The sequence below is a fragment of the Centroberyx gerrardi genome, chromosome 9, assembly GCF_048128805.1.
Source record: "Centroberyx gerrardi isolate f3 chromosome 9, fCenGer3.hap1.cur.20231027, whole genome shotgun sequence".
In the NCBI taxonomy this organism is placed as follows: domain Eukaryota; kingdom Metazoa; phylum Chordata; class Actinopteri; order Beryciformes; family Berycidae; genus Centroberyx; species Centroberyx gerrardi.
The window spans coordinates 11,013,929-11,035,101 of record NC_136005.1 but is presented as its reverse complement, the minus strand read 5'-3'; the positions used below and the strand labels follow the sequence as shown (position 1 = coordinate 11,035,101).

Below are 21,173 nucleotides of genomic sequence, written 5' to 3'. Positions count from 1 at the left end.
AAGACATTGCAACTGCAAGGAAACCCCTCTGCCAAGAGTAGAGTTGTACACAGTTTCTAAAGCGAAAAGGTTTCTATAAGAGGCTTTGTGCCCTTCACTTTCCTTCAACGGTTGGTTGACACTCATGAATGCACTGAGCTGATCTGAACCCACTCAAGCTGGGGACGTTCTGTTAAACCGTTTTATTTTGTGTACACACTTGCGTGCACGTGTGCGCATGCATGCATGTGCTTGAGTGTGGTTCAGGCCCTTGGGCCATGAGAAGATTGCTGGTCTTTCGTACGGGCACACAGCGTTATGAATGGAGGCTGGTTGGCAGTGTGACCAGCAGCCAACACATTTACTAAGTGGCTGGCACTGGTATGAGTAGGCTGGCATTGCCCAGTAAACAGCCCCTGATGACGTGACCTGAGCTGGAGCCAGCTGGAGGCTACGGCGACGTTCCAGTCTAAAATGCGGCCCCCTCCTCCCCCGTGTCCCCTTTAGTTAGCGGGTTGGGAATTTTAAGAAGCTTGTCTTATTGATCATTAACCAAGGCTCCTCAGGACATCCAAAATGTTTCTCTGCCAAAACTTAATAAAAACTGCTGAATCCTCTGTTGAATGCGTTCTCTGGCCTGACAGTTTGTGTTGGGTGAAGGGCTCAGCAGTTGTATCTGCTTGGGAACAGATCCTGGACTGCACAGGAGAACAGTGCCATCTAGATGTAGGGCAGCATGGAACTGCGCCCAAACAGTAACAACGGCCGATTTAACGGCCTTCAGAGTTACTGTGCCAAGTTGTGGTGAAAGTGCATTTAGGATCGCTCCTGCTTGTTGTGAGAGCTCACACCATAAACCAGGCTTCCAAGAATTGTAAGAATCCTGTTAGGATTCTTATAATTCCTGGATCTACCCACCTAATCCACCCATGATGGTTTTGCCCAGGGCCTGTAACATGATGCCATCTATTGAGTTAATTCCTTAATTTTAGGGTGAGTCAGTTGGCAATAGATCTAACACGCAGCACTGAAGGTGAATATTTCTGAAAGGAGATTCAATGATAATGTAGAAAACCATTTTTATGATATCTTACTATAAAGTCCATTCAAATTGGACTTGTATGCAAAAATGGTACTGAAAAATCTGTATGTGACTGTTATTCATGCACAGACAAGAAAGGGAATTCTTTGCTCACAGCCTGTATTTTGCTAGCAGTGTGTTTGGCTGACTCAGATTGTTGTTATTCAGATGCTTTCATGTTAGATAGAGGGATTAAGTTGTGTTATCACAACCATTAACTCTGACACAAGATCCATCCACCCTTGATACACAGTGATGTCTGTTTGGGTTTTTTCTTTGTGTATTTTATATTTTTCTACCATATTATCTCAGAACAGGACAATATTAACTCATTACACAAATTATAACGTATTGGCCTCAGTGGCTGTTGTGTTCCAAAATATACCAGACAATCACTTTATTTATCATTTTACCAACCAACTACATTTTTAGAAATGGATAGGACCTTCAAATGAGTGTTGGTTACTTGCCAAAGTGGCTGGTAGAGGAGACATACTGTACTACCATTTGGCTGGTGTTAATTTCCCATCCTGGTGGCCTAGCCTGTTTCTGAAGGCTGTAGACGGTCAACCAACATCTTAGAACGGTTGCCTCTGTAATGTGGTGGGACAAATAAAATGCAGCCTTTGTCAAAGACCTTGGGCCTGGCACTCTTATCTCCTCGCCTCTTGTTGCAAGATAGTTGCTGCTTACACTTCAAGGAACAAAGGACAAGCTTTGTTGAGGTCCAGGAGAGAAAAGACATCATTTACTGCTGTGTGGGAAAGGGGGGTCATAGCCCAAGCATGGAGCAAAGACAGAGACAAACAGAAAAGCATAAGAGAGAGAATAAAGAGCAGATGGAGTAAGGGAAGGAGGCTTTTGTTGCTTGTTTCTGCAGTGGTAAAAAGGCCAGTTTATTTTTCTAGCAAATAGTTAAGCTTCTCTTGGGGTCCATTAGGTTATCATCACCAGGTTAAAGACTGCAGCTATTTGCTTCCAAACTGTTATCAAACTGTATGTTGGACAGTGTGCAGATATCTGCAGATATTGCTGATTAGGCCTTTTCATCATACATCCAGTCTCTGATTTTATCCTAGATGTTTCTGCCTATGTTTAAAGGCTGTTTCCCCAAACAATTCACTTCTTTCAATCGTTGATGATCTTCCATGACTCACTGACCGTTTTTGACTGAATTTTAAGCTTGTATTTGAAAGTTCAGCGTTGAGTGCTTGACCTTGTACAACCTTTTCACTTCTGTACAGTAATTTCTCCAGCGAGGCGAGCCAGGCCAACCTCTACGGACCTCCTAACCAATCAGAAGCAGCTGAAGCAGCAGCCGGAGGTGCGGCTCCTCCCCCCTCCTCTTCGTCTTCATCCTCCTCTCCTCTGTCGTCCTCGGCCTCAACCTCAGCTTTCTGCCCCATCGTCCCCTCCTCCCGACACATCGTGGAGCGTCAGCCCCGGATGCTCAACTTCAGGGTGGAGTACCGGCAGCGCTCTATAGAGGTGGTACTGGAGGAGGGCAGCACAGTCGGTGAGCAACACACTCACACACAGATGCAGGAAACTTTTTTTTTTTTTTACATACTGCCATCTTGTGGATAAATGTTAAACTGAAAAGTACATTTATTCTGTATCTGTCCTCTCTCTTGTCTCCCTCACAGGAGAAATCAAACAAATCCTTGAGACAGAGCTCGGGGTTCCAGTGTCCAAAATGCAGCTGAAGGGCTGGAAGAGTGGAGATGTATCCGACAGTGTGAGTTTATGGCCTTTAGAAATTATTTAGTTACAAACTTAAAGGTGTAAGTGCAAAAACAAAAGGAAAAGAAAGAAAAGAAGAACCTAAAACAGTTGCTCCTGTAGCCCTTTTTGGTTTCTTTCTTTTTCCTTGCGCTTTTGCACTTAAAGTTTGTCCCTATGTCTTGCTGAAAGTAAATGTGATTATTTTGTCCAGCTAAATTTTGGACGGTATGCAGAATGTCTTGACTTTTACTTCATGTGAAAGTTAATTCCCTGCTCCTACACTAACACTCATTCATCAGAGCGCAACAGTATTCTTCTGTATTTAGAAATTATTATAATACAAATGCTGCCGATAGCGGTGATGGCTCATGAGTATAAAAGGCTGTTTCCCTTCTTTAAATGGGATTGAAAAGTTTTCCATTGTCAGATATAGATAGAACTCTTTGAAGTGTTAGAAAATAATATATGACATTTGCTGAACACTTTTATCCAAAGTGCCTGAGTGCATACTGTACATCTTTAGCATGGGTAGCGTAATGGGAATCGAACTCTTGACCCTGACAGTGTTGGTGCCATGCTCAGTTCACTAAGCTGCAGGACCACATCATTACAAACATTAGTCTTTGGAGCAGACCTGTTGCTTCCCCCAAAACAACAGCACTACTTGAGACAGGATGTTTGAGCCCAGTTTGCCCTAACTTTTGAATTATTAGGAGAGGTGACAGTTTATAGAGCTTGATGAACTAACTTCAGATGTACTGAACACAGTTTTATTCCCTCACTTAACAAATCATTGCCTCCACAGCTATAGAACCTTCATAGTGAATAGTAAATTGTGTGTGTCTATGTGTGTGTGTGTGTGTGTGTGTGTGTGTGTGTGTGTGTGTGTGTGTGTGATCAGACGGCGCTGAGAAGTTTACACCTGCCCAAGAACAACAGCCTGTATGTCCTGACCCCAGACATTGCCCCTACTGCCAGCACCAGCCAAAACAGGTATCTAGCCCAGCACTCTTGTTTAACTCTTCTTTTTGTATGTATAATCATGAAAAATCCTCCAATTCTCATCCTTCAACACACACACACACACACACACACTATGAAATATAGTGGTACTGGCATGAGCATAGTACCTCATAGTGAACACCAGGTGGCGCTCTAAGTCCAGTTTTGGAGAAGTTGCCTCCAGGACCCAGCCAACAAATGCCATTTTCATTGGAGTATTAAGAGACATTTGGACATTAGACATTTTGAAAGGAAAGCCTGCTGCCGTGTTATGTAAATAATAATTTCCTCTGCCTTATTTGTATCTTTCAGCCTGACATTGTTGCTTGCTGAAGGGTGTTTTACTTATTATTATTCAGAGATTGTGTGTGTATGACATCCACACTACATATTTCATTTTGTTTTTCCATTTTCCAATATATTCCAGTCTATCACATTGGTGATGATACCTAGTGACAATAGAGATTTGGTGAGAAAGCTCCATTAAGCCAGCGTTCTCCATCCAGGGCTTATTCTGCTCATCTCAGTGAATGCGTGGCGGTATTAGCAACCTTTCCTTCTGAAATGTCAGACTGCTCAACATACAGGTAGAGCAGTAATCCAATCACAGATGGCAGTTGAACGTGTGATCTTTCTTTCATCAGTGTCAGGTAAACATCATCCGAAGAAGGAAATCTTGCCCATGATAGTCAGATTCCTCCCCTCATTGCACCTGCTTATTGTAAGACAACAAAGACCATATTTAGTTTAATTTGAGGATAAGAGCATTGGACTGGACACCACAGTTATATTTTGTTTTTAATGTGTGTATATTTGGGTATATACATGTGTGCATCTGAGTGTAAGATTGCATGTGTGTGCATACATATTTTTGTTGCTGCTAGTATTATATGTTTATATTGTTTGAGTGTGTTTAGTGTGCAGATGTGCTTGCCATGCCCGTATGTGTGTGTTTGTGTGTGTGTGTGTGTGTGCTGGGTGTCATCATCCGTGTTGATTACAGAGACACTACGAGGCCCGGGACCTGAGGAGATGAGGACATCTATGCTACTGCTTTAGTAATTATTAAAGGGGTGGCTCATGATTTTTAGGAGCCTGTGCTGTTGAGCACTAATCAAGCTCCCTCTGAGGACATTACATGTTTTTTTCACACCAGATTTTTTTCTGACATTTTGGCACCACCCTCTTGGCAGCATTTGTTAGCAGTTCTAGTGTAAGTCAATTGGGGAATGAAACCATTTCTCTCAAAATCACATGCAAGTGTTGTCAAACATTTCTATTATCCTTAATATAACTATAGCGTGTGGAAGTTAATGAAATGAGTTTCATGTTTATTTTGAGAGATGTGGCTTCAAACCCAATTCACTTGCACTAGTTATACTAACAAAAGGCTCACAAGAGCCTGGGGCTAATTTTTCAGAAACAAAGCCATGAGCATGAAAACCTTCTGAATGAAGTAACAGGGGGGATTGGTTACTGATCAACGGGATAGGCTTAAAAAATATAGATCCCCTAAAACCAACAAAACAAACATCTTCATCAAAACATTTTTAAAATCCATTTCTGTTTAGGAGTGTTGCCAGGTTCGGTAGGGGCGACCTCTTAGTAGAGCATCTTGGGTTTAACAGTTTGTTTGCATTGTATCTGATCATATTATAAGGTGATCTGAATTTTAAGGTGGTCTGGTAGATTTTTCAGTTTAATGGAATTGCCCACATCACAGAAAAAAACATTTCTGTAGGATCACTCTGATAGATCTTTTGACTAATTTCAGTGGCATTCCTTCCAGATACTTTGAGTCATTTATGCATAGTGTGTCTAGGGTCCTTGCATCAACCTGAGACACTGTATTCAAAATTAAAATTGCCTTACTCTCCCCACATTTCCTCATGTTAGCAACCATGCAAGCAACCACAAATCACCGGAACAGTTGGGAAAAGAGAAGTCATTTGGCAGTTTGCCGTTTTGCCTGCTAGTTAGGCTAAGTGGTAGTTATGCTGTGTTGGCAGCTAATGGCCTATATCTCCCCGGTCCTCCCTCCCTCGCTCTCTGTTCTCTCTCTCTCCTCTTGTCTTCTCACTCCCTCAGTAACCGCTGTGTCTTTTTAGCAGCACCGTTTCCATTTCTCCAAGTGTCATCGATATCATTTTGGGTGTCAGAAGTCATTATTCTGTGTCAACTATTTTGGTGGAGGACAGTTGGGGTTGAAATGGAGGGGGGGCTGTGTGTGAGTGTATGTGTGTGTGTGTACAGTGACCCTGTTGTCATGCTGTGAGAGGCTAGGTGACAGATCACAGAGCAGGGAGGAGCAGTCCCCTGTAGAGGGACCAGACAAGCTGTTAGCCTGCAGTAAAAATAAACCCTGGTCACACCGTATGCCCGCAGTACACACAATCTGTGTGCAAATTTGTTGCAGTAGACAAAGCTCAGTCCCAGTACAGGGCCACATCCTCAACCAAGTTGCATGTACGGATGCACAGGTAACACACCAATGCAAGGTACTAACAAGTTGTGATAAAATTGCACTGATCTGACCCATTACTTTTACTTACAAAAATGATAATCCTGATTATTTTGCTTAATATTGTGATCATGATTATTAATCACAATTATTTGTCTAATTTCAGCAAACAAATGTATTTTATTGCACTCTTGCACATTAAATTATATTTTCACTTCAGTAACCACCACTTTTTCAGTGCATTATTTCTTTAAGTATTTGCTAGTAGTAGCTAGAAAGTTTTCATTCTTACTGTCTTTCTTAAAATAAAAAAATAAAAAATTCTATAATAACATAATTACTGGTTTAAAGTATTACTAGTACTAAATAGTACTAAAACAATGTTCACGTTCAGACTGGGAAAGGATTTTCCTCTGTAACGTTGGGCCAGTCCATTCTTTTCTACTTTGCTCGTCACGTTTTTCCAAAGACGGTCTATATGAGGTTTCTCTTTCTGTCTTGGGTCACATGGCTGCACGCTGCACATTCAAAGGTTGCGATTAGTCACACATAATGGAAGCACTCTATATACCTCGTCGGGATGTTCAAACTTACATGTTGCTGAATTACAAGATTATTAATCATGGAGACATAAATTAATATCTATGATTAATTGTGCAGTCCTACTTTTACTTAACAATGCACCAGTTATACCACACCACACTTGCATACTGTGGCTTGTTAACAAAAAATAAAAGAAAATGTGTAGTTTCTGTTATTGCCATTATTAAAGGTTTTAGTAGTTACTTAAACTCTATGCTGCTGATACTATTGTTCCAGACGTTAACCAATTTTTTCGGTTAAAATGACTTTCTTTAATTCTATATTTTGAATCAGAATAATAAAACTGTTTCTTTATTTCACCTTATTTTGAAAGGAATGGTGATTTATCCACAAAATTGCAGTATCTGGCAATAATTCTGACACATGTAATATAATATAGCCCACTACATTTTATAGAGCATACCTACATCCATATTTGCTAATGTATACCTTGAGTCGAGTTTTAAAGACAGTTACCCGCCCAAACTTTATTTCCACATTCATATCTGTTTGCTTCATATTGTTGCTGAATAAAAGAGCAAATGTGCCATAACTGATAATGGCTCTGGCAATTACTCTGTAGAGCTCGTCTCATTCAGCACACACACCTAAACCAAACCGACTGATTAAATAGTGATGCATTATCGTTATCGTCCCGCCGAGTCGACTCATCTTAGTTCTCTTGTTTGATTAGAAATAAATCTTGAGGCTTTGGGAGATTTTGCACTGTGCACCAATCCATCCCAGGTAGTTATTTAGTTAGCGATGTGATGTGCAGTTAGTACTGCCGTGTTAAAGCCTGTTCTAAAGAAGGTTTTTCTCTGTGGCCATGTTGACGACTGCCTGTGAATACAAGAGGGTGTCGAGGAGGAGCTAATCTCCTGCATAAATGATGAAGGCCTGATGAATATTTTAATGGCACCCCTTTTCCTCCTCGTTTATTCTCTGCTCCGGCTCTCAGGAAGCGTGTTTGTTTAATGAAAGGTTATTTTAATTTGAACTCTCAAAGAAATTTGAAATTGCAAAAATGATTCATTAGGCGTTGGGTGTTTGTTTCGCGGCTTCCTGTCCCTCCCCCCCCTCCCTCCGTGTGTCAGCTATCCTGTAGCAGAGATACAGATGCTTTAGGGAGTTAGCTAGCTGGCTGGCTAAAGCTGCACTGATGGAAAGTATCTAACAGCTAGCATGCTGATTAGCTTTGGGACAAGATGGCAGACCAAAACAGAGCAGAGCCTGAGCGGTTTCGCATCCGTCTGTTTTGTTGTGGATGCAAAATGTGGAGGAGGTAAGAGGACCTTGTGTGTTGATGAGACCTCCTGTGTATTAGAGGTTGGACTCAGGCAAGGTGGTCAGTTCAGCGTGTGTTCTCCTGGCTTGTGTATGTGTGTGTGTGTGTGTGTGTGTTTTAAGGGGTTGATAAAGTGTACATCAGTGGGTGTGTGAGGTTGGGCGGGTTGTGCATGTGAGAAAGTCTGTGTGTATGGGTATTTGTGTTTTGCAGGCACATGTCACATTGTGTGTGCGTGCGTGTGTGTGTGTCTCTGTGTGTCTCTGTGTCTGGCAGTGCTAGTTTAATAAGGTCTAGAGTCTGCTCTGTGCCGCGGGGACCCACAGCGGAGGCGACGGGCTTACCTCAGAATGAAACCAATCTGTTTAGCCTGCTCTTCTCCCCTGCAAAACGCTCCATTTTCTCTGTCCATAAAGTTAAATGACATTTTCCTCCCGGCACCCTTATGCCATGTCAAGTACCTCCTGAGAGGTTGCAGGCCGGCCCAGATGTCGCTGTGTGTGTGTGTAGAGAGAGAAAGAGAGCTCCGAAGGCAGAAGCAAACACTGAGACATCCACCCTGCAACCCTGCACTGCTTGGGGGGCCTGCGACTATCAGAAGACAGCTGCTTTGAAAACATCAGTGATGGAAGCGGAGTCGAGTATCAGGGATATTACACCTGAAACATAGCTTTATCTCTTCTGGTTTATGTATGAACCATCAGACCTCTTTAGTCAGATGGGGACTGAGGTGCAGCATTGAGATGACTCATTACAAATCGCAGTTTTTTTTCCCTGAATATTTGTACTATAGAATACAGTGAGTGATCCGGTTTTTGAAAGTAAATCTTGAACAGAACTCCACCCACGCAGCCACCAAATGGCTTGTCAGTCTGCCATAAATGACTGATAAGATGTTCCTTTTTTCTCCTTCTTTGCTCGCAAGGACAGAGTAACACTTCCGCTCAGTTTACCCTCTATCTCTCTCTGTTTAGGAGTCTAGCTGCCTGCCAGCAGCAGCCCGGGACTGTGTCCAAACAAATCATGACGATATTAGCTAGATCCTTATTTATGTGTCCCTACTCCTCTCTCCCTCTCTCTCTCTCTCTCTCTCTCTCTCTCTCGCACACACACATACTCACACACGCACACACACACACACATATTATCTTCCTCTCCTCCCTTCTGCTCAGCCCTATTACATATGCATCCATCCTTCCCACTCCACACATTTCCAATCTTCCCCGGTTAGCTACAACAAACATTACATTTACATATTGATTTCGTAGTTTTAGTCAATGTAAATATGCTGTCATTACAGTAAATTTGAGCTTCTGTTAACATAAGCTCGTCCAGATCTGCGCAGATTAAGGCTGTGATTGCATAATTAATGTGTGCGCTACATATTAATTCCCCCGTCCCTCTCTTTCTCTCTCCTCTTCCTCCTCTCCTTGGGTTCTGAGCCCTGATTAAGTGCCTGCCTCGGCCCTTAAGCCTCCCATTGATATTCAGCCTCACAGACCCAGCGTTTGCTCAAAACGCTACTTAACCTCACAGCTTATTGTAAATGAAGCTTCCAAAAGTTGATTCCTCCCCCCCTCCGCCTCTACGTGAAGCACACAAAGTGTCTGCTTTTGCATTGTTCACATCCTCTCCGTCACGGCTCTAAGCTACTGAGCAAGCGACGGTACCAGTCCAGAAACTCTGCCCCTTCAAGCCCTTTCGGACAGGTCTTTCTCCCGTGCCAGGCCTCTATTCGGGAAGAAATCAATGCATGGCGTCGACTGTGAGGTTGTTGACGTCTCACAGTAGTGGTTTGTTGAATCACCAGTAAACAGCTTGTGTGTGTGAGTGCTGTTTTGGCCCACCAAAGTTTGTTGTCCATGCTCTGAAGGGACAAATGGAAATATGTGGTCATTTTTAGCTCATGGTATCATTATTGAACAGTTCTCATTTTTGTTTTGAGGTGAGATATTTCAAGTCCCTTGGATTTTTATATCTCACCTGCATAAATTGTTTAGTAATTGATTTATCTTCATTCTGTTGTTTTATCATTGTATTTTATCACTGTTTCTCACATAGCTTCTATGTTTTATCACTTTGCAAATCAACTAAAACCTACAAAAATCTAAATTTTTGATTAAAATGGAAGACAATTTCACCATGTAAACTGTGATGCCAATGGAGATTAGTGTAGCTTAGTTTAGTTTAAAGGGGCATTAAGTAACTTATGACTTTTCTCGACTTCTGTCGGCAACCACAAAATTACAACAATTATCAACAGGTCTCTGGCACAGCTTATGGTAGCCTGTAATTGACAAAAATAATGAAGTCACATTTTCACAATAGAATGAGTAAGCTACCTAATTAGAGCAGTGATCCAACAGAAGCGTCGAAGAGGTAACATATCACAATGCACAGTATGAATGAAATGAGCTGTGAAGCCGGTCGCTCACTCGCAGTACCGTCCTCCATATTCGAGTAGCTGTTCTGAAAGCCAGAAATCTCAGCACCTGGCAAAGTAGTCGTTGAGTCATTGGTATCTACCAAACCTCAGATATGGTGACTTTGTGCTATTGGACAGTAAAATCTTACTTAATGCACGTTTAAAGAAGATATTGAAGCCTCTGCTGGCTTTTCCTCTGTGCCTGTTTTATAACCACCAGGTTTGATAGCACTAATAGCAGATTGTTGTGGACTCCATGCTGTTACTGTGCAGGTGGTCATAGCTATGGCGGCCTGCTGTGCTGAGCGGAGCTGTAGCCAGACTTGTTAAGGCACAGCCAGTGGAGTGGGCTACTAGCCCCCGGAGGAGGGACAGCAGTCGGCCTCCTCCCTCCGGCTCAGCAGGCTACCATGAGCTGACTAGTCTCAGCTTGCCCTTCACTTGACTCCAGCGCTGTTAGTGATAATGTTTGTGTTTTTCTTTTGCCCCCTTCTTTCTTTTCTGTGTCGCTTCATTATTCTGCCCCCCTCTTCCTCATTTCTTCTTTCTTTCTTTCCTCCCCCCTTTTTCCATTCCTTATTTCCTTGACTGTGTTCATCCCTCTTTCTTTCTTTCTTTCTTTCTTTCTTTCTATCTCTGTTCAGTGCTCTCCAAGAGTCGCTAAACCAGAACTTCCTGCTGGTGATCAGTCATCGCGAGGCCCAGAGGGACTACAGCCTCAACTTCCCCGGCTCCAGAACCATACAGGAGGTCAGACTCACACGCGGGCACACAAACACACACCCACACACACCCACACACACACATACCCCATACAGGAGGTCAGAAACTCACACACCGTATTGGATGTCAGAAACAAACACACAAGCACGCACACAAACCATACAGGACATCGGAAATGCACGCCCACAATACGGAGGGTCAGAAACAAACCCATATATATACACACACACACACAGGGCCATAGCTCCTTTCTACATCGGTGCTATAGGCCAAGATAGCACAGGACAGTCTGTCCCTTGTCAAAAATAACAAACTAGAGCGTCCACACCTACAGTCTAAACACCTCGTCTCTGTCAGTCACGCACTTTCCCTCTCTCATGGACTCTCACACATACTTAATATTATTGTACCTGATTCTACTTTCCCATAATGCAGCTTTCATTCCATTTGCCAAACATTGCTAGTCTATCTCAGCCATCGATTCATTATTCATCACAAATGATCACATTTCCGAGCACATAATTACTCTCACAGCTGCGGTCTGGTACACTCCCCCTCTTTTCCTCCCCACTCCCCCCACCCTGCGTCTCTCTCTCTCTCCGTCTCTCTCTACAGTCTCAACAGTAGAGGAGGCGGTCTAAATGACTGAACACTGTTTGATCTAGGCATGTGGGAGCAATGGAGGGGGACTGAGAGTCCATTCATTTTCTTCATCTGAAACTAAACAGTGGATTTGGTAGCATATGAAATATTCATAGTTATTCATACTGGACCCCAGTGTGAACGCAGTCTGCCTTCCTGCCCATCATTTATTACTGTCACAGCTGCATCCAGATTACAGGGTTGAAGAGCGTGTGTGTTTGTTTATGTGTGAGTGTGACTTCTTTAGAGCTCATATCCGCGCTCCCCTTCATTTTACATAAATTAAAATAAACATCTCATCTTCATAAGTAGATTGTAGCCTCGCTCTGTTCCTTCACACCCTCTTCCTTCACCCCCCTCCTCCTCCTCCGCACACTCCTGCCTTGTCCTGTCCTGTTCTAACCCCCCCTGCAGAGAGGGAGACCTGAGCCGGCGTCATTTATTATTCACAGTGGGTAGCCTGCTGTCACAGGTGAGGGGAAACAAGCTCCCCAAGGACCGAGTGGGAAGGATAGAGAAGTCCCTCTCTTGATCATATCTCACAGGCAAATTAACTGATCATCATTTGTACTGAAAACATTGATCAATGGGATCTGTCAGAATTTAAATATCACTCTGTAATTATATTCCTGTCTGTGGTGGTTTTGGATCATTTTGACTTCCTATTTTTCAGATTGGGTTTCCTTTATGGTCCGTGCCTGTTACATCTAGGCTAATTATTTCTTCTCTCACTTATCAGCAATTTGATTCCACTCGGTGAAATTGGTTCTTCCTAAGCCTCGTGGCTTTGTCCCCTGTTCCCTACAGCCATTGCTGCCTGGGCCTGGCTCCTCAGCGCGGGTGACCATTACAGTAATAATAATCAGGCTACTAGCAGGGCTTGTAATGGTGCTAATTGAACAGATTAGTACAGCCAGGTTCTGAACTGGAGGAGGCAACTTCCCTCCCTGCTTTTCTCTCCCTCCTCCCTCACTCTTTCCTTCTCTCCCTCCCTCTCTCCCTTTCTCCTCCCTCCTCATCTCTCTCTCTCTCTTCTCAGGCAGATGGTTTTGATGAGCGCCCACTGTGAACCTTAAGTGTTTCTGCTGGGATTACAAACACTGGGGAGGGGTCCCTGTGGTGTGGGAGGGGGGGACCATGGACACAGAAAGGAGGGAAAGGACTGCTGGCTTGGTGGGGGGGCTGTCAGAGGCCATAGGGGATGGAGAAGGGACAATGCGGGCTCAAACAGGCCTCCATGTCGTGGTCTTTTCCTTACGCATGCTTGTCTTTAGGCATCCTGAGGCCCCCTGCGGTGAAAATGAGGCCCAGAACTTTAACCTGCATAGATCTGGACTCTGTTTGCCCCATGTTGACCATACTCTTTATATATTTACTCTTTAGTCAGGGAACGGGCTCCTTTCCTTTTTTAATACTGGAATGTGTTAGGACGTAATACGTCATTACAGCATGTGTACACACCATCTGGAGACTGATGAAAGGGTTCAATAACTAGTGTGGAGAGCTACAGGTGCAATTGGCTTGCGAGTAAAGGCAATCAAATAGTGTTATAGTTGTGGCTGACCTCATTGAAGTTGCTTTGGAGTAATTGTTGATGCTCATAGTAAGGACTAGGAGTGGTGTGTGGAACGGTGAAATAAAGACATAAGACAAAGACACAAACAAGAGGGGGGTTGCATTTCTCTCATTATAAGAAGACCTGAGAATGCAACAAAGAAGTAACACCATATTCAGCCAGTCTGCCTCTCCTTTCTGCTCATACTGTGTCCACTCACAGACACATATGGACTCCACTACAGAGCACCTTTCTCTCCCTGTTCTCCCTTTTGTCTTAGCTGAAGACTAGCCGATGGTCCCTGCTTGTGCATATCAATGGGGATAGAGTCCTGTCTTCTTGTTTGTCTTTGCCAAAGGCTCTGGCTTTGCCTTGTGGCTCCCAGGGAACTGCCCCCCTTCTCTATTCCTTCATTCTCCATCCCTCTCCCAGTGTCCCTTCTCTACCCTCTCCACCCTCTCCCTCTCCATCTCTACATCCCAGGGCTGTGTAGACTCTGATTGGCATTCCCAGACAAGAGTGTGGGGGTAAGTTGCTGGCTAGCTCGCAGGCTAAGCTGGAGAGCAAATGTTTGCCAGGGAAGTAGAGGGTAGAATAGGGGTGGCCGCTGGGTCCCGGGCCGTCCGTGACCAGACCAGTTGTCCTAGGGATTTCTCTCCTCTACTGCCCCGCGGGGCTGGGCCTGGGCCCCGTCCCTACCCCGCAGCTGGGAGACATATAGGAACCAAACGCAGGCGGGACAACAGAGCAGAAAGAAGGAAGGATAGATAGAAAAATAGGAATGAAAGAAAGGCATCTGGTGCCCAGGGGACACAGAGAAAGAGAGCGAGAGAGAGAGCTTGTGACTGTTTAACGGCAACCTTTTCTTCTCTTTGATTTCCTTCCAGCCAGGGATTACAGGCACTTGGCATTTACAGTGATTGGATCATTAATTTTGCCGTGAGGAGTATTGCCCAGCAGTTCAGCACCACAGCCAGTCTAGCAAATGCAGTGTATAACCGGCTCATACATCCTGCTTCGTCACAGCCTTAGCAACAGCAATGAAACAGCAGCATCTTATTTTGTTATTAAGACTTTGATTTAAATTCTGATATTCATACAGACATTCCCTTTACATTTTAGCTTCTGTAAGCTCGTAGTCCTGTATGTAGTTCAAACTCTGGTCATACAAAATACATTTTTTTACCATGTAACCATTTTGGTGGACACATTTTATGAACCGCTGGACTCTTTCAGTGTTGGTGTCACGCTCTACCCGTTACGTTATACAGCTCAGTATCCTGTAATGATATCTGAACAATAGCCCATTATTTTATGTGTAAAACAAATTTAAGTTAGTAATTATAAGCTACCAATTACCATGTCAAATTTGTCATTCAGAATCAATGAAATAACAAATAGAATCGTTCAATTTGTTGTAATTTAACTTATTTTCACTAGTGAGATAGGTTTTATGGCAGACAGGGGGCAGCATTAGACAGTACTGATCCCCACAGTATGGCTGCTGTGGCCAACATATTCACACTATGGGGCATTGTGACCGAGGTCTAGGCACTACAACGAAAACTTAGGCTACCTATAGAAATGAGGGCCAAGGCATTACGTCACCTTCTCTCAATCTGCTATATTTTTTGCATCACTAAATTTGAATGCTTTATGTTAAACTACTTTGTTCTTTTTTTTAAGTCTTTGATACTATTGCATCAGATTCTGCTCTGAGTGCCATCCTTTTCAGTCAGTTGGTCAGAAAAGATCTTTTATCAATCGTAATTAACTGCAGTTTCTGGCTGTGTAGTTTCAGGTGGGTAGGCCCGCTGTGTAGCTGTGTTGTCTTTCTGTGGTGAGGTCAGGTTATCCGCTGCCAGGTGGGCCTTTCACTGTCTGCCTCTGCTCTTTCCTCTTCTCCTCCTCCTCCTCCTCCTCCTCCGCCTCTCACCTTCACTCTCTCCATGGTGGGCGTTAGTTTGTTGTTTCTCTGATGCTGCTTTAACCTCTGACTGCAGCCTCTTCATTACTAGTGTTTATGCCTCTCCTCTCCTCTCTTCTCCCCTCCATTCATCGGCTGGCCGGCCGGTCAGTCAAATCCCTGTAGTCCGGCTGGTCAAACATAGATATTACACTCTGTAATAACACTGGCCACCCGGCCTGACCCCAGCCTGCTATCCTGGCCATAGCTTCTCTTCATAAGGATAGGCACCAAGCGGTGTGGTGTGGGATTTAGGATAGGAAGACAGAGGATGGACTGTGTCACTCATTCATCATTGTTCTATTAATGTTTTTTCTCAGTTTATTTGTACTGTGAAGTGCTTTTTCTGTGCCAGCCCAAATAAAATATACATTTTGTGAGTGATAACTTTAGATAGAACATACTTTTTTGGTGCCTTGACAGATGGATAAAGGCTGATTTTGAAATATAATTCTTTGCCATTGGCCATCATAATCTTTTTGGTCTTACAGTTGCTATGTTTGTGAGTTTATGTTCTCAGACACACACACACACACATATACACACGCAAATTGCAGTAATATAAAATACAATAGGACTTGGCGCCCAAGCCAAGTCCGCCCCCGCAGCCTTCATAGTTCAATGTTTTGCAGCTCCTTTCCTGCTTTGCCTGACATTGGCTTTGACTTTGTGTTTGTAGCGTTCTTGAAGTTTCCACCTCCGTGACCAGCAGCCTTGCGTATGCCCAAGGATACATCTCTCCCCAGTGCCGCTTCCAAAGACAGGATTTGACCTGTGTGTGGAGGGAGCTTTCCTCCACAATAGACAGTTTTCTCAGCATCAGTGTCCAGCCCCGCGGGCCTACAGGGCAGCATTCTGCGGAATTAATGCACTAGAATCCACGGCCGCCAGCACTCAGACGCCGACGGGGCTTTGATCACCTTCGGCCGGCGCACATCAGGCTGGCGTTAGGGCTTTAAACCAACAACCCACTGGACGGTGTAACACGGCGCTCGGCGGGACAGGCGCTGCTGGCTGCTAACTGTTTAAAAGCACGGAATGTTATTAAGTGATGCAGATACAGCGTCCGCGCATGAATGGGAGAAGAGAAATACTGTTCATTTCAGAGCGTGGGGCTGTTGTTGCTGGGCATTAGCCGAGGCATCCGAAGAATGCCGATAACACTGGCTTTCTTTTTTCTGCCCCCCCCCCATCCCTCACTTCTTTTGACTCATCTTCTCCTTCATTCTCTTCCTCCATCCTTGTTATTCCCCATGTTGCTGAACAGAGAGTACCATCATGTAGCTCTTGCTATATTGTATTGACTGTATTAAAATATTCTTAAATTGCAGCACTTCTTGCTTGTAGAAATATATTCCACACGCACACTTTGATTAATCATAATGACGTTTAGTTTCATTTGATTTTAATAGTGCCCTTTTTATGACAGAATTACTATTACAGCGGGCCGGAAGTTAAGGAGAGATTCAGAGAGCTGAGTCGTGATTTTTTTGTGCTGTTTGTAATTTTTTTTATCCTTTCTAATCACTAGTGTTGTGTGATAATGTCTATATCCTTGAATATACAGTAGTGATTTTACCTTATATTTGTGTCTGCAGGTGAAGAGGAACATTTCAGACTTGACCAACATCCCAGTGCGACACCAACAGTGGGAGGGATGGCCTGCCTCAGCAACTGATGACTCTGTAAGTCACACACACACACACACACACTCACACACAAAAATATATTCATGAATTAAACAGTTGTTAGCCACATATATAACAGCTCTACGGGAAAAATCTGGACATCTGTCTTGACATTGCCGTGGAAATATGCCTATAGCACATGCTTCCATGTTGCCCTATTATTTTTTTACATAGCCATCACCGGTTCATGGATCAAGGACAACAATCTTAAAGGTTGTCAAAAGCCCAACACAGATCAAGCTCATCGTTATACAGCTTATTGATTTACAATATGTGGAGAACAGTAAATTGCAGTGGAAACTGTTCCACACTCCTGTAATCCATGCTAAAACCATCTGTCAAAAGCAGGAGAGTAAGATGTTGAAGCTAATTAAGATGTCAAAGAGGGTTCCCGTCCCATGTCCTCTATCTGTGGACATTAAAGCTCACATCATTGAGTCTACCTGACCTCTCCCGCCCCCGGGTCGCTCTTCCCAGCCATTCACCCTGCACACAGTCAAGCTGATCAGAAGCGGCCCTCATACAGAACCTTGAAGAACCCCTGACCCCTTTTGTCTCACCCCTTCTTTGACAGCATATGTGTTCCCATGCTAATTGTATGGGATGGTTTATTATGCTACATTGTGGAGCTGTTGTGCACACATTCTTGTGTTAACCCTCAGCTAACGTTTTTTTTTTGTTTAAGATCTCTGTGATTATTTTTTGGTTTGGAGTATTAGTTTTGACTGTGTCATTTTTTGGTGTTATCATATACCTAAACTGGCTCTATGCCACGGAAGCAATTTGACTACAAAGTTTCTATTTTAGGTTTTAGGCGACTGCATACATTCCTATTTGTGGTCACTAAAGGATAACCTGTTCTGTGTATGCGCTGTTTTGATGGATACACTCTATTCTATGTGCCACCCATTATCCATCATTCAAATACTCCGTCAAAGTGAACGAACAATAACTGCACCTGTTTTTACGGTTTTAAGTAAAGCTTTTAAGATTTAGTGATGAAAGCAAATACATTGCACCCGTTAATGTGCCTGAAAGGGCAAAGGACAAAAGGTTATACGTCCTTTCTCTATAGCAGATTGTTTGCTTTATTTTGTTGTGTTACAGCTAGGAGCAGACAATTCTAAAGCCTTGCAAACCATACAGCTATGATGTGGATTTATTAATGTTAGCATTATCTTTGTAGACCTCAAGGTAAGTGATCAGTAACAGCCTGGAATTGCAACAAAAATACAACTCTTAGTTCATATCTGAAAGCACTTTGTGGGCATGTGGTGCAACGACTGGCCTCAGTTTAGAATGAAACTGCTGTTGTATTATGGCACCACATCACTTACTTTTCCAACTTGCAGCCACAACCACTGGCACTGTATGACTTTCCTCTTCACATTAATAGAGGAAGAGCACTACCCACAGCCCTTTTTAAAAAAAGAAAAATCTTGGTATGTGTTCAGGATGTTGGTGCGCCAAGGTGCAATAGATCCGAGTCTTATCTGATTCTTTTCCTTATATTTACGAGAGAGAGGAAGCATTTCGGCTACATTTGTTTGAAATATCTAATGAATTGGTTTTGTGTATTTTGGGATTTTGACTGGGCTGAAAAAATATAGTGGTTTTGTATTAAGTAAGAAATACTGGAATACTTTATGGCAAGAGTTTAAGAACTCTGCTGCTCTCTTGGCCAGGGCTCCCTTGCAAAAGAGATGAACATCTCAATGGGACTCACCTGGTTAAATAAAGGAGAAATAAAAATAAAATAAAGAAGAAAAGTGGTCTTTATGAAACCTGTTTCCCTCACTTGAATAGCTCAGGGCTTTGAGATCACATTCATGAGGACACTGATTTATTTAAAAAATCTTTTAGATATATGACATTAGTGCATCATGAGGCCTCACTAGGTCAGGTGCAGGAAGACGTATACTAGTAATCCTTGATGCAATGAAAAGAAATGATGGAATAAGTCATCTGTACAATGGTTATCTACACCATACAACCAAGGTAGCCATGCCTAGGCCTTTGCAAAATACCTCAATATACCGCAATATTTAAACAGCAAATGGGCTAATAAGATATTCAACAATTTATTCAACTTTATTTAACTTTCTTCATCTTTATTATGTATCATATTTGGTCTTATAATTTAATTATTTACATTATTTTCTATGATCTAAAAGAATTTTGTTGTTCATGAACAGTCAGAAATCAGCATTTCGAAGTTTTGCTTTTGAAAATACAAGATACACACATTTTAATTAAATACACTTTTTAAATTAAATACACAGATTTTTGTACAATTGTTAAAGCAGTATTTGATATTTGCAAAAATATATGAAAGCGTGAAGTGAATGTGAATTTGATGTAACCTAACCACTTGACTCTAAACCAGCATGACATGCTTAGAGAGCTCTGTCACCAAGCCAGCTCAATCACGCTCAAATTAATAATAAAGATAATGTAAAAAACAATGGAAAACTTTTTTTCTTTGTACTGATTGTCAGTGAGCCTCGGCTAGTCCCCATAGTAGGTAGCTGTAAATATGATTGCCAGGGATCATGAATAGATTGCAGCTCATTGTGGCTTCGCAGGCCCAGTCGGCACCTGGCTAACGGGGATCTGCAGCGTCTGTGTTTCCTGGATGAGGAGATATTAAAAAGCACAGAGACAGAAGTGTAATAATGGCCTCTGCTCTAGCCCCAGCCCTCTTATTGAAACGTCTGAGGGTATTAACAGAGAAAAGCCCAGGGCCCGGCAGGCGGGCAGGGAGGCAGTGTTAGTGCCTAGCTCATTAGCCTAGTCTCATCTCCTGGGGTTTGGACCAATAAACATGGCAGCCACAGGCCTCAGATTACATTTAGCTCTGCACACCAGCCCGCTTGCAGTCAGAATCGATTACTACTTAGCTCTGCTTTGCCTTATTGTGTGTGTTTGTGTGTGTGTTTGCTTGCTCGCATTTGTGTTTGTGTGTGTGTGCATATTTGTGTTTGTGTGTTTGAGTATGTCTGTGTGTGTGTGTGTGTGTGTGCACTGTGGTGATGGCACTGTAGTTGCTGCAGCAGTTGAGTTGGTAGTTCCTTGCACAGTTGTCAGACCCAGTTGGATGCCACCTCAGCCTGCCTCTGCTCCACAGGCTGCTATATGGCACAACAATTGCACCAACACACTCCCATAGGTGGCAGAAAATCCATTTTTCACACATCTTTCTGATTATAGTTTAGCTAATTGATTGACTTAATTAGGCTATCTATTCCTTCTGTTAATTGTTCCTGTGTTCCGAGAAAGAGCACACTTGAGTGGGGGTATTGTTTGTTGGATTATGTTATGTGTTGTTCCAGCGTAGGAGAGTAGTTTGTTGGAAAGAAATTCTCACCTTTGAGAGAAACTAGTGTTTTTGTTTTACGTCACCCTCCCTGATACTGTCCCCTCAATGTGTTTCATTGTTTATTGTGCTCCGAACTATTCAAGGCCACGTAGAGAGTTGAAATTGGATCAGGATGGATAATACTCAGGTAGCACTGAACAACAGATCACACTTTATTCAGTGCACAGGGTTATTGTATGAGGTGTAAGACTAAGGAAATTGAATGGAAAAGTAAGAAGGGAGAAAGAGTGTAGTCTAAGCTGTGGCAAGGTGAGGTGATGCTCATTTCTAGCAGGCAGATTGTATGGACCCGGGTCAAGCAGTAATGGTAAATATTTCTTAGCATTTATGTAGAACATGGGAATCGCGGCACTGTAAAAAACATACTCTAAAAAAAAAAGGAAAGACTTGATCTCAGTTATACCACATTTTTATTGATGGCCACAGCCAACACTTTGTAAACTTGTGCAATGCAACCCAATAATGATTTCACCCATTCCTTCAAATGTGGCTGCTGCTGTGAATGCCTTCCTTTCCTAAATGTATTTAAATGTAATTGAACATTGTTGTAGTTGTTTTCACTACAGCTGTTTTTTTTCTTTCTATCCATACACACTTATTCCTATTCAGGGTTATGGGGGGCTTGAGCCTATCCCAGCATGCATTGGTCGTAAGGCAGGGAAACACCCTGGACAGGT

General features: G+C 43.0%; 1 protein-coding gene across 2 annotated transcripts in view; it reads left to right on the top strand.

Annotated features, from left to right (window-relative positions):
- faf1 (Fas (TNFRSF6) associated factor 1) overlaps positions 1 to 21,173 on the top strand; it is a 75,431-nt gene that overhangs the window by 15,850 nt on the left and 38,408 nt on the right. For both annotated transcript variants that reach the window (XM_078285696.1, XM_071921805.2), the window contains exons 4-8: positions 2,305 to 2,576; positions 2,707 to 2,798; positions 3,687 to 3,778; positions 11,188 to 11,293; positions 17,028 to 17,114. In XM_078285696.1, the coding sequence (XP_078141822.1) occupies positions 2,305 to 2,576; positions 2,707 to 2,798; positions 3,687 to 3,778; positions 11,188 to 11,293; positions 17,028 to 17,114 (649 nt within the window). The remainder of the gene's footprint in view (positions 1 to 2,304; positions 2,577 to 2,706; positions 2,799 to 3,686; positions 3,779 to 11,187; positions 11,294 to 17,027; positions 17,115 to 21,173) is intronic.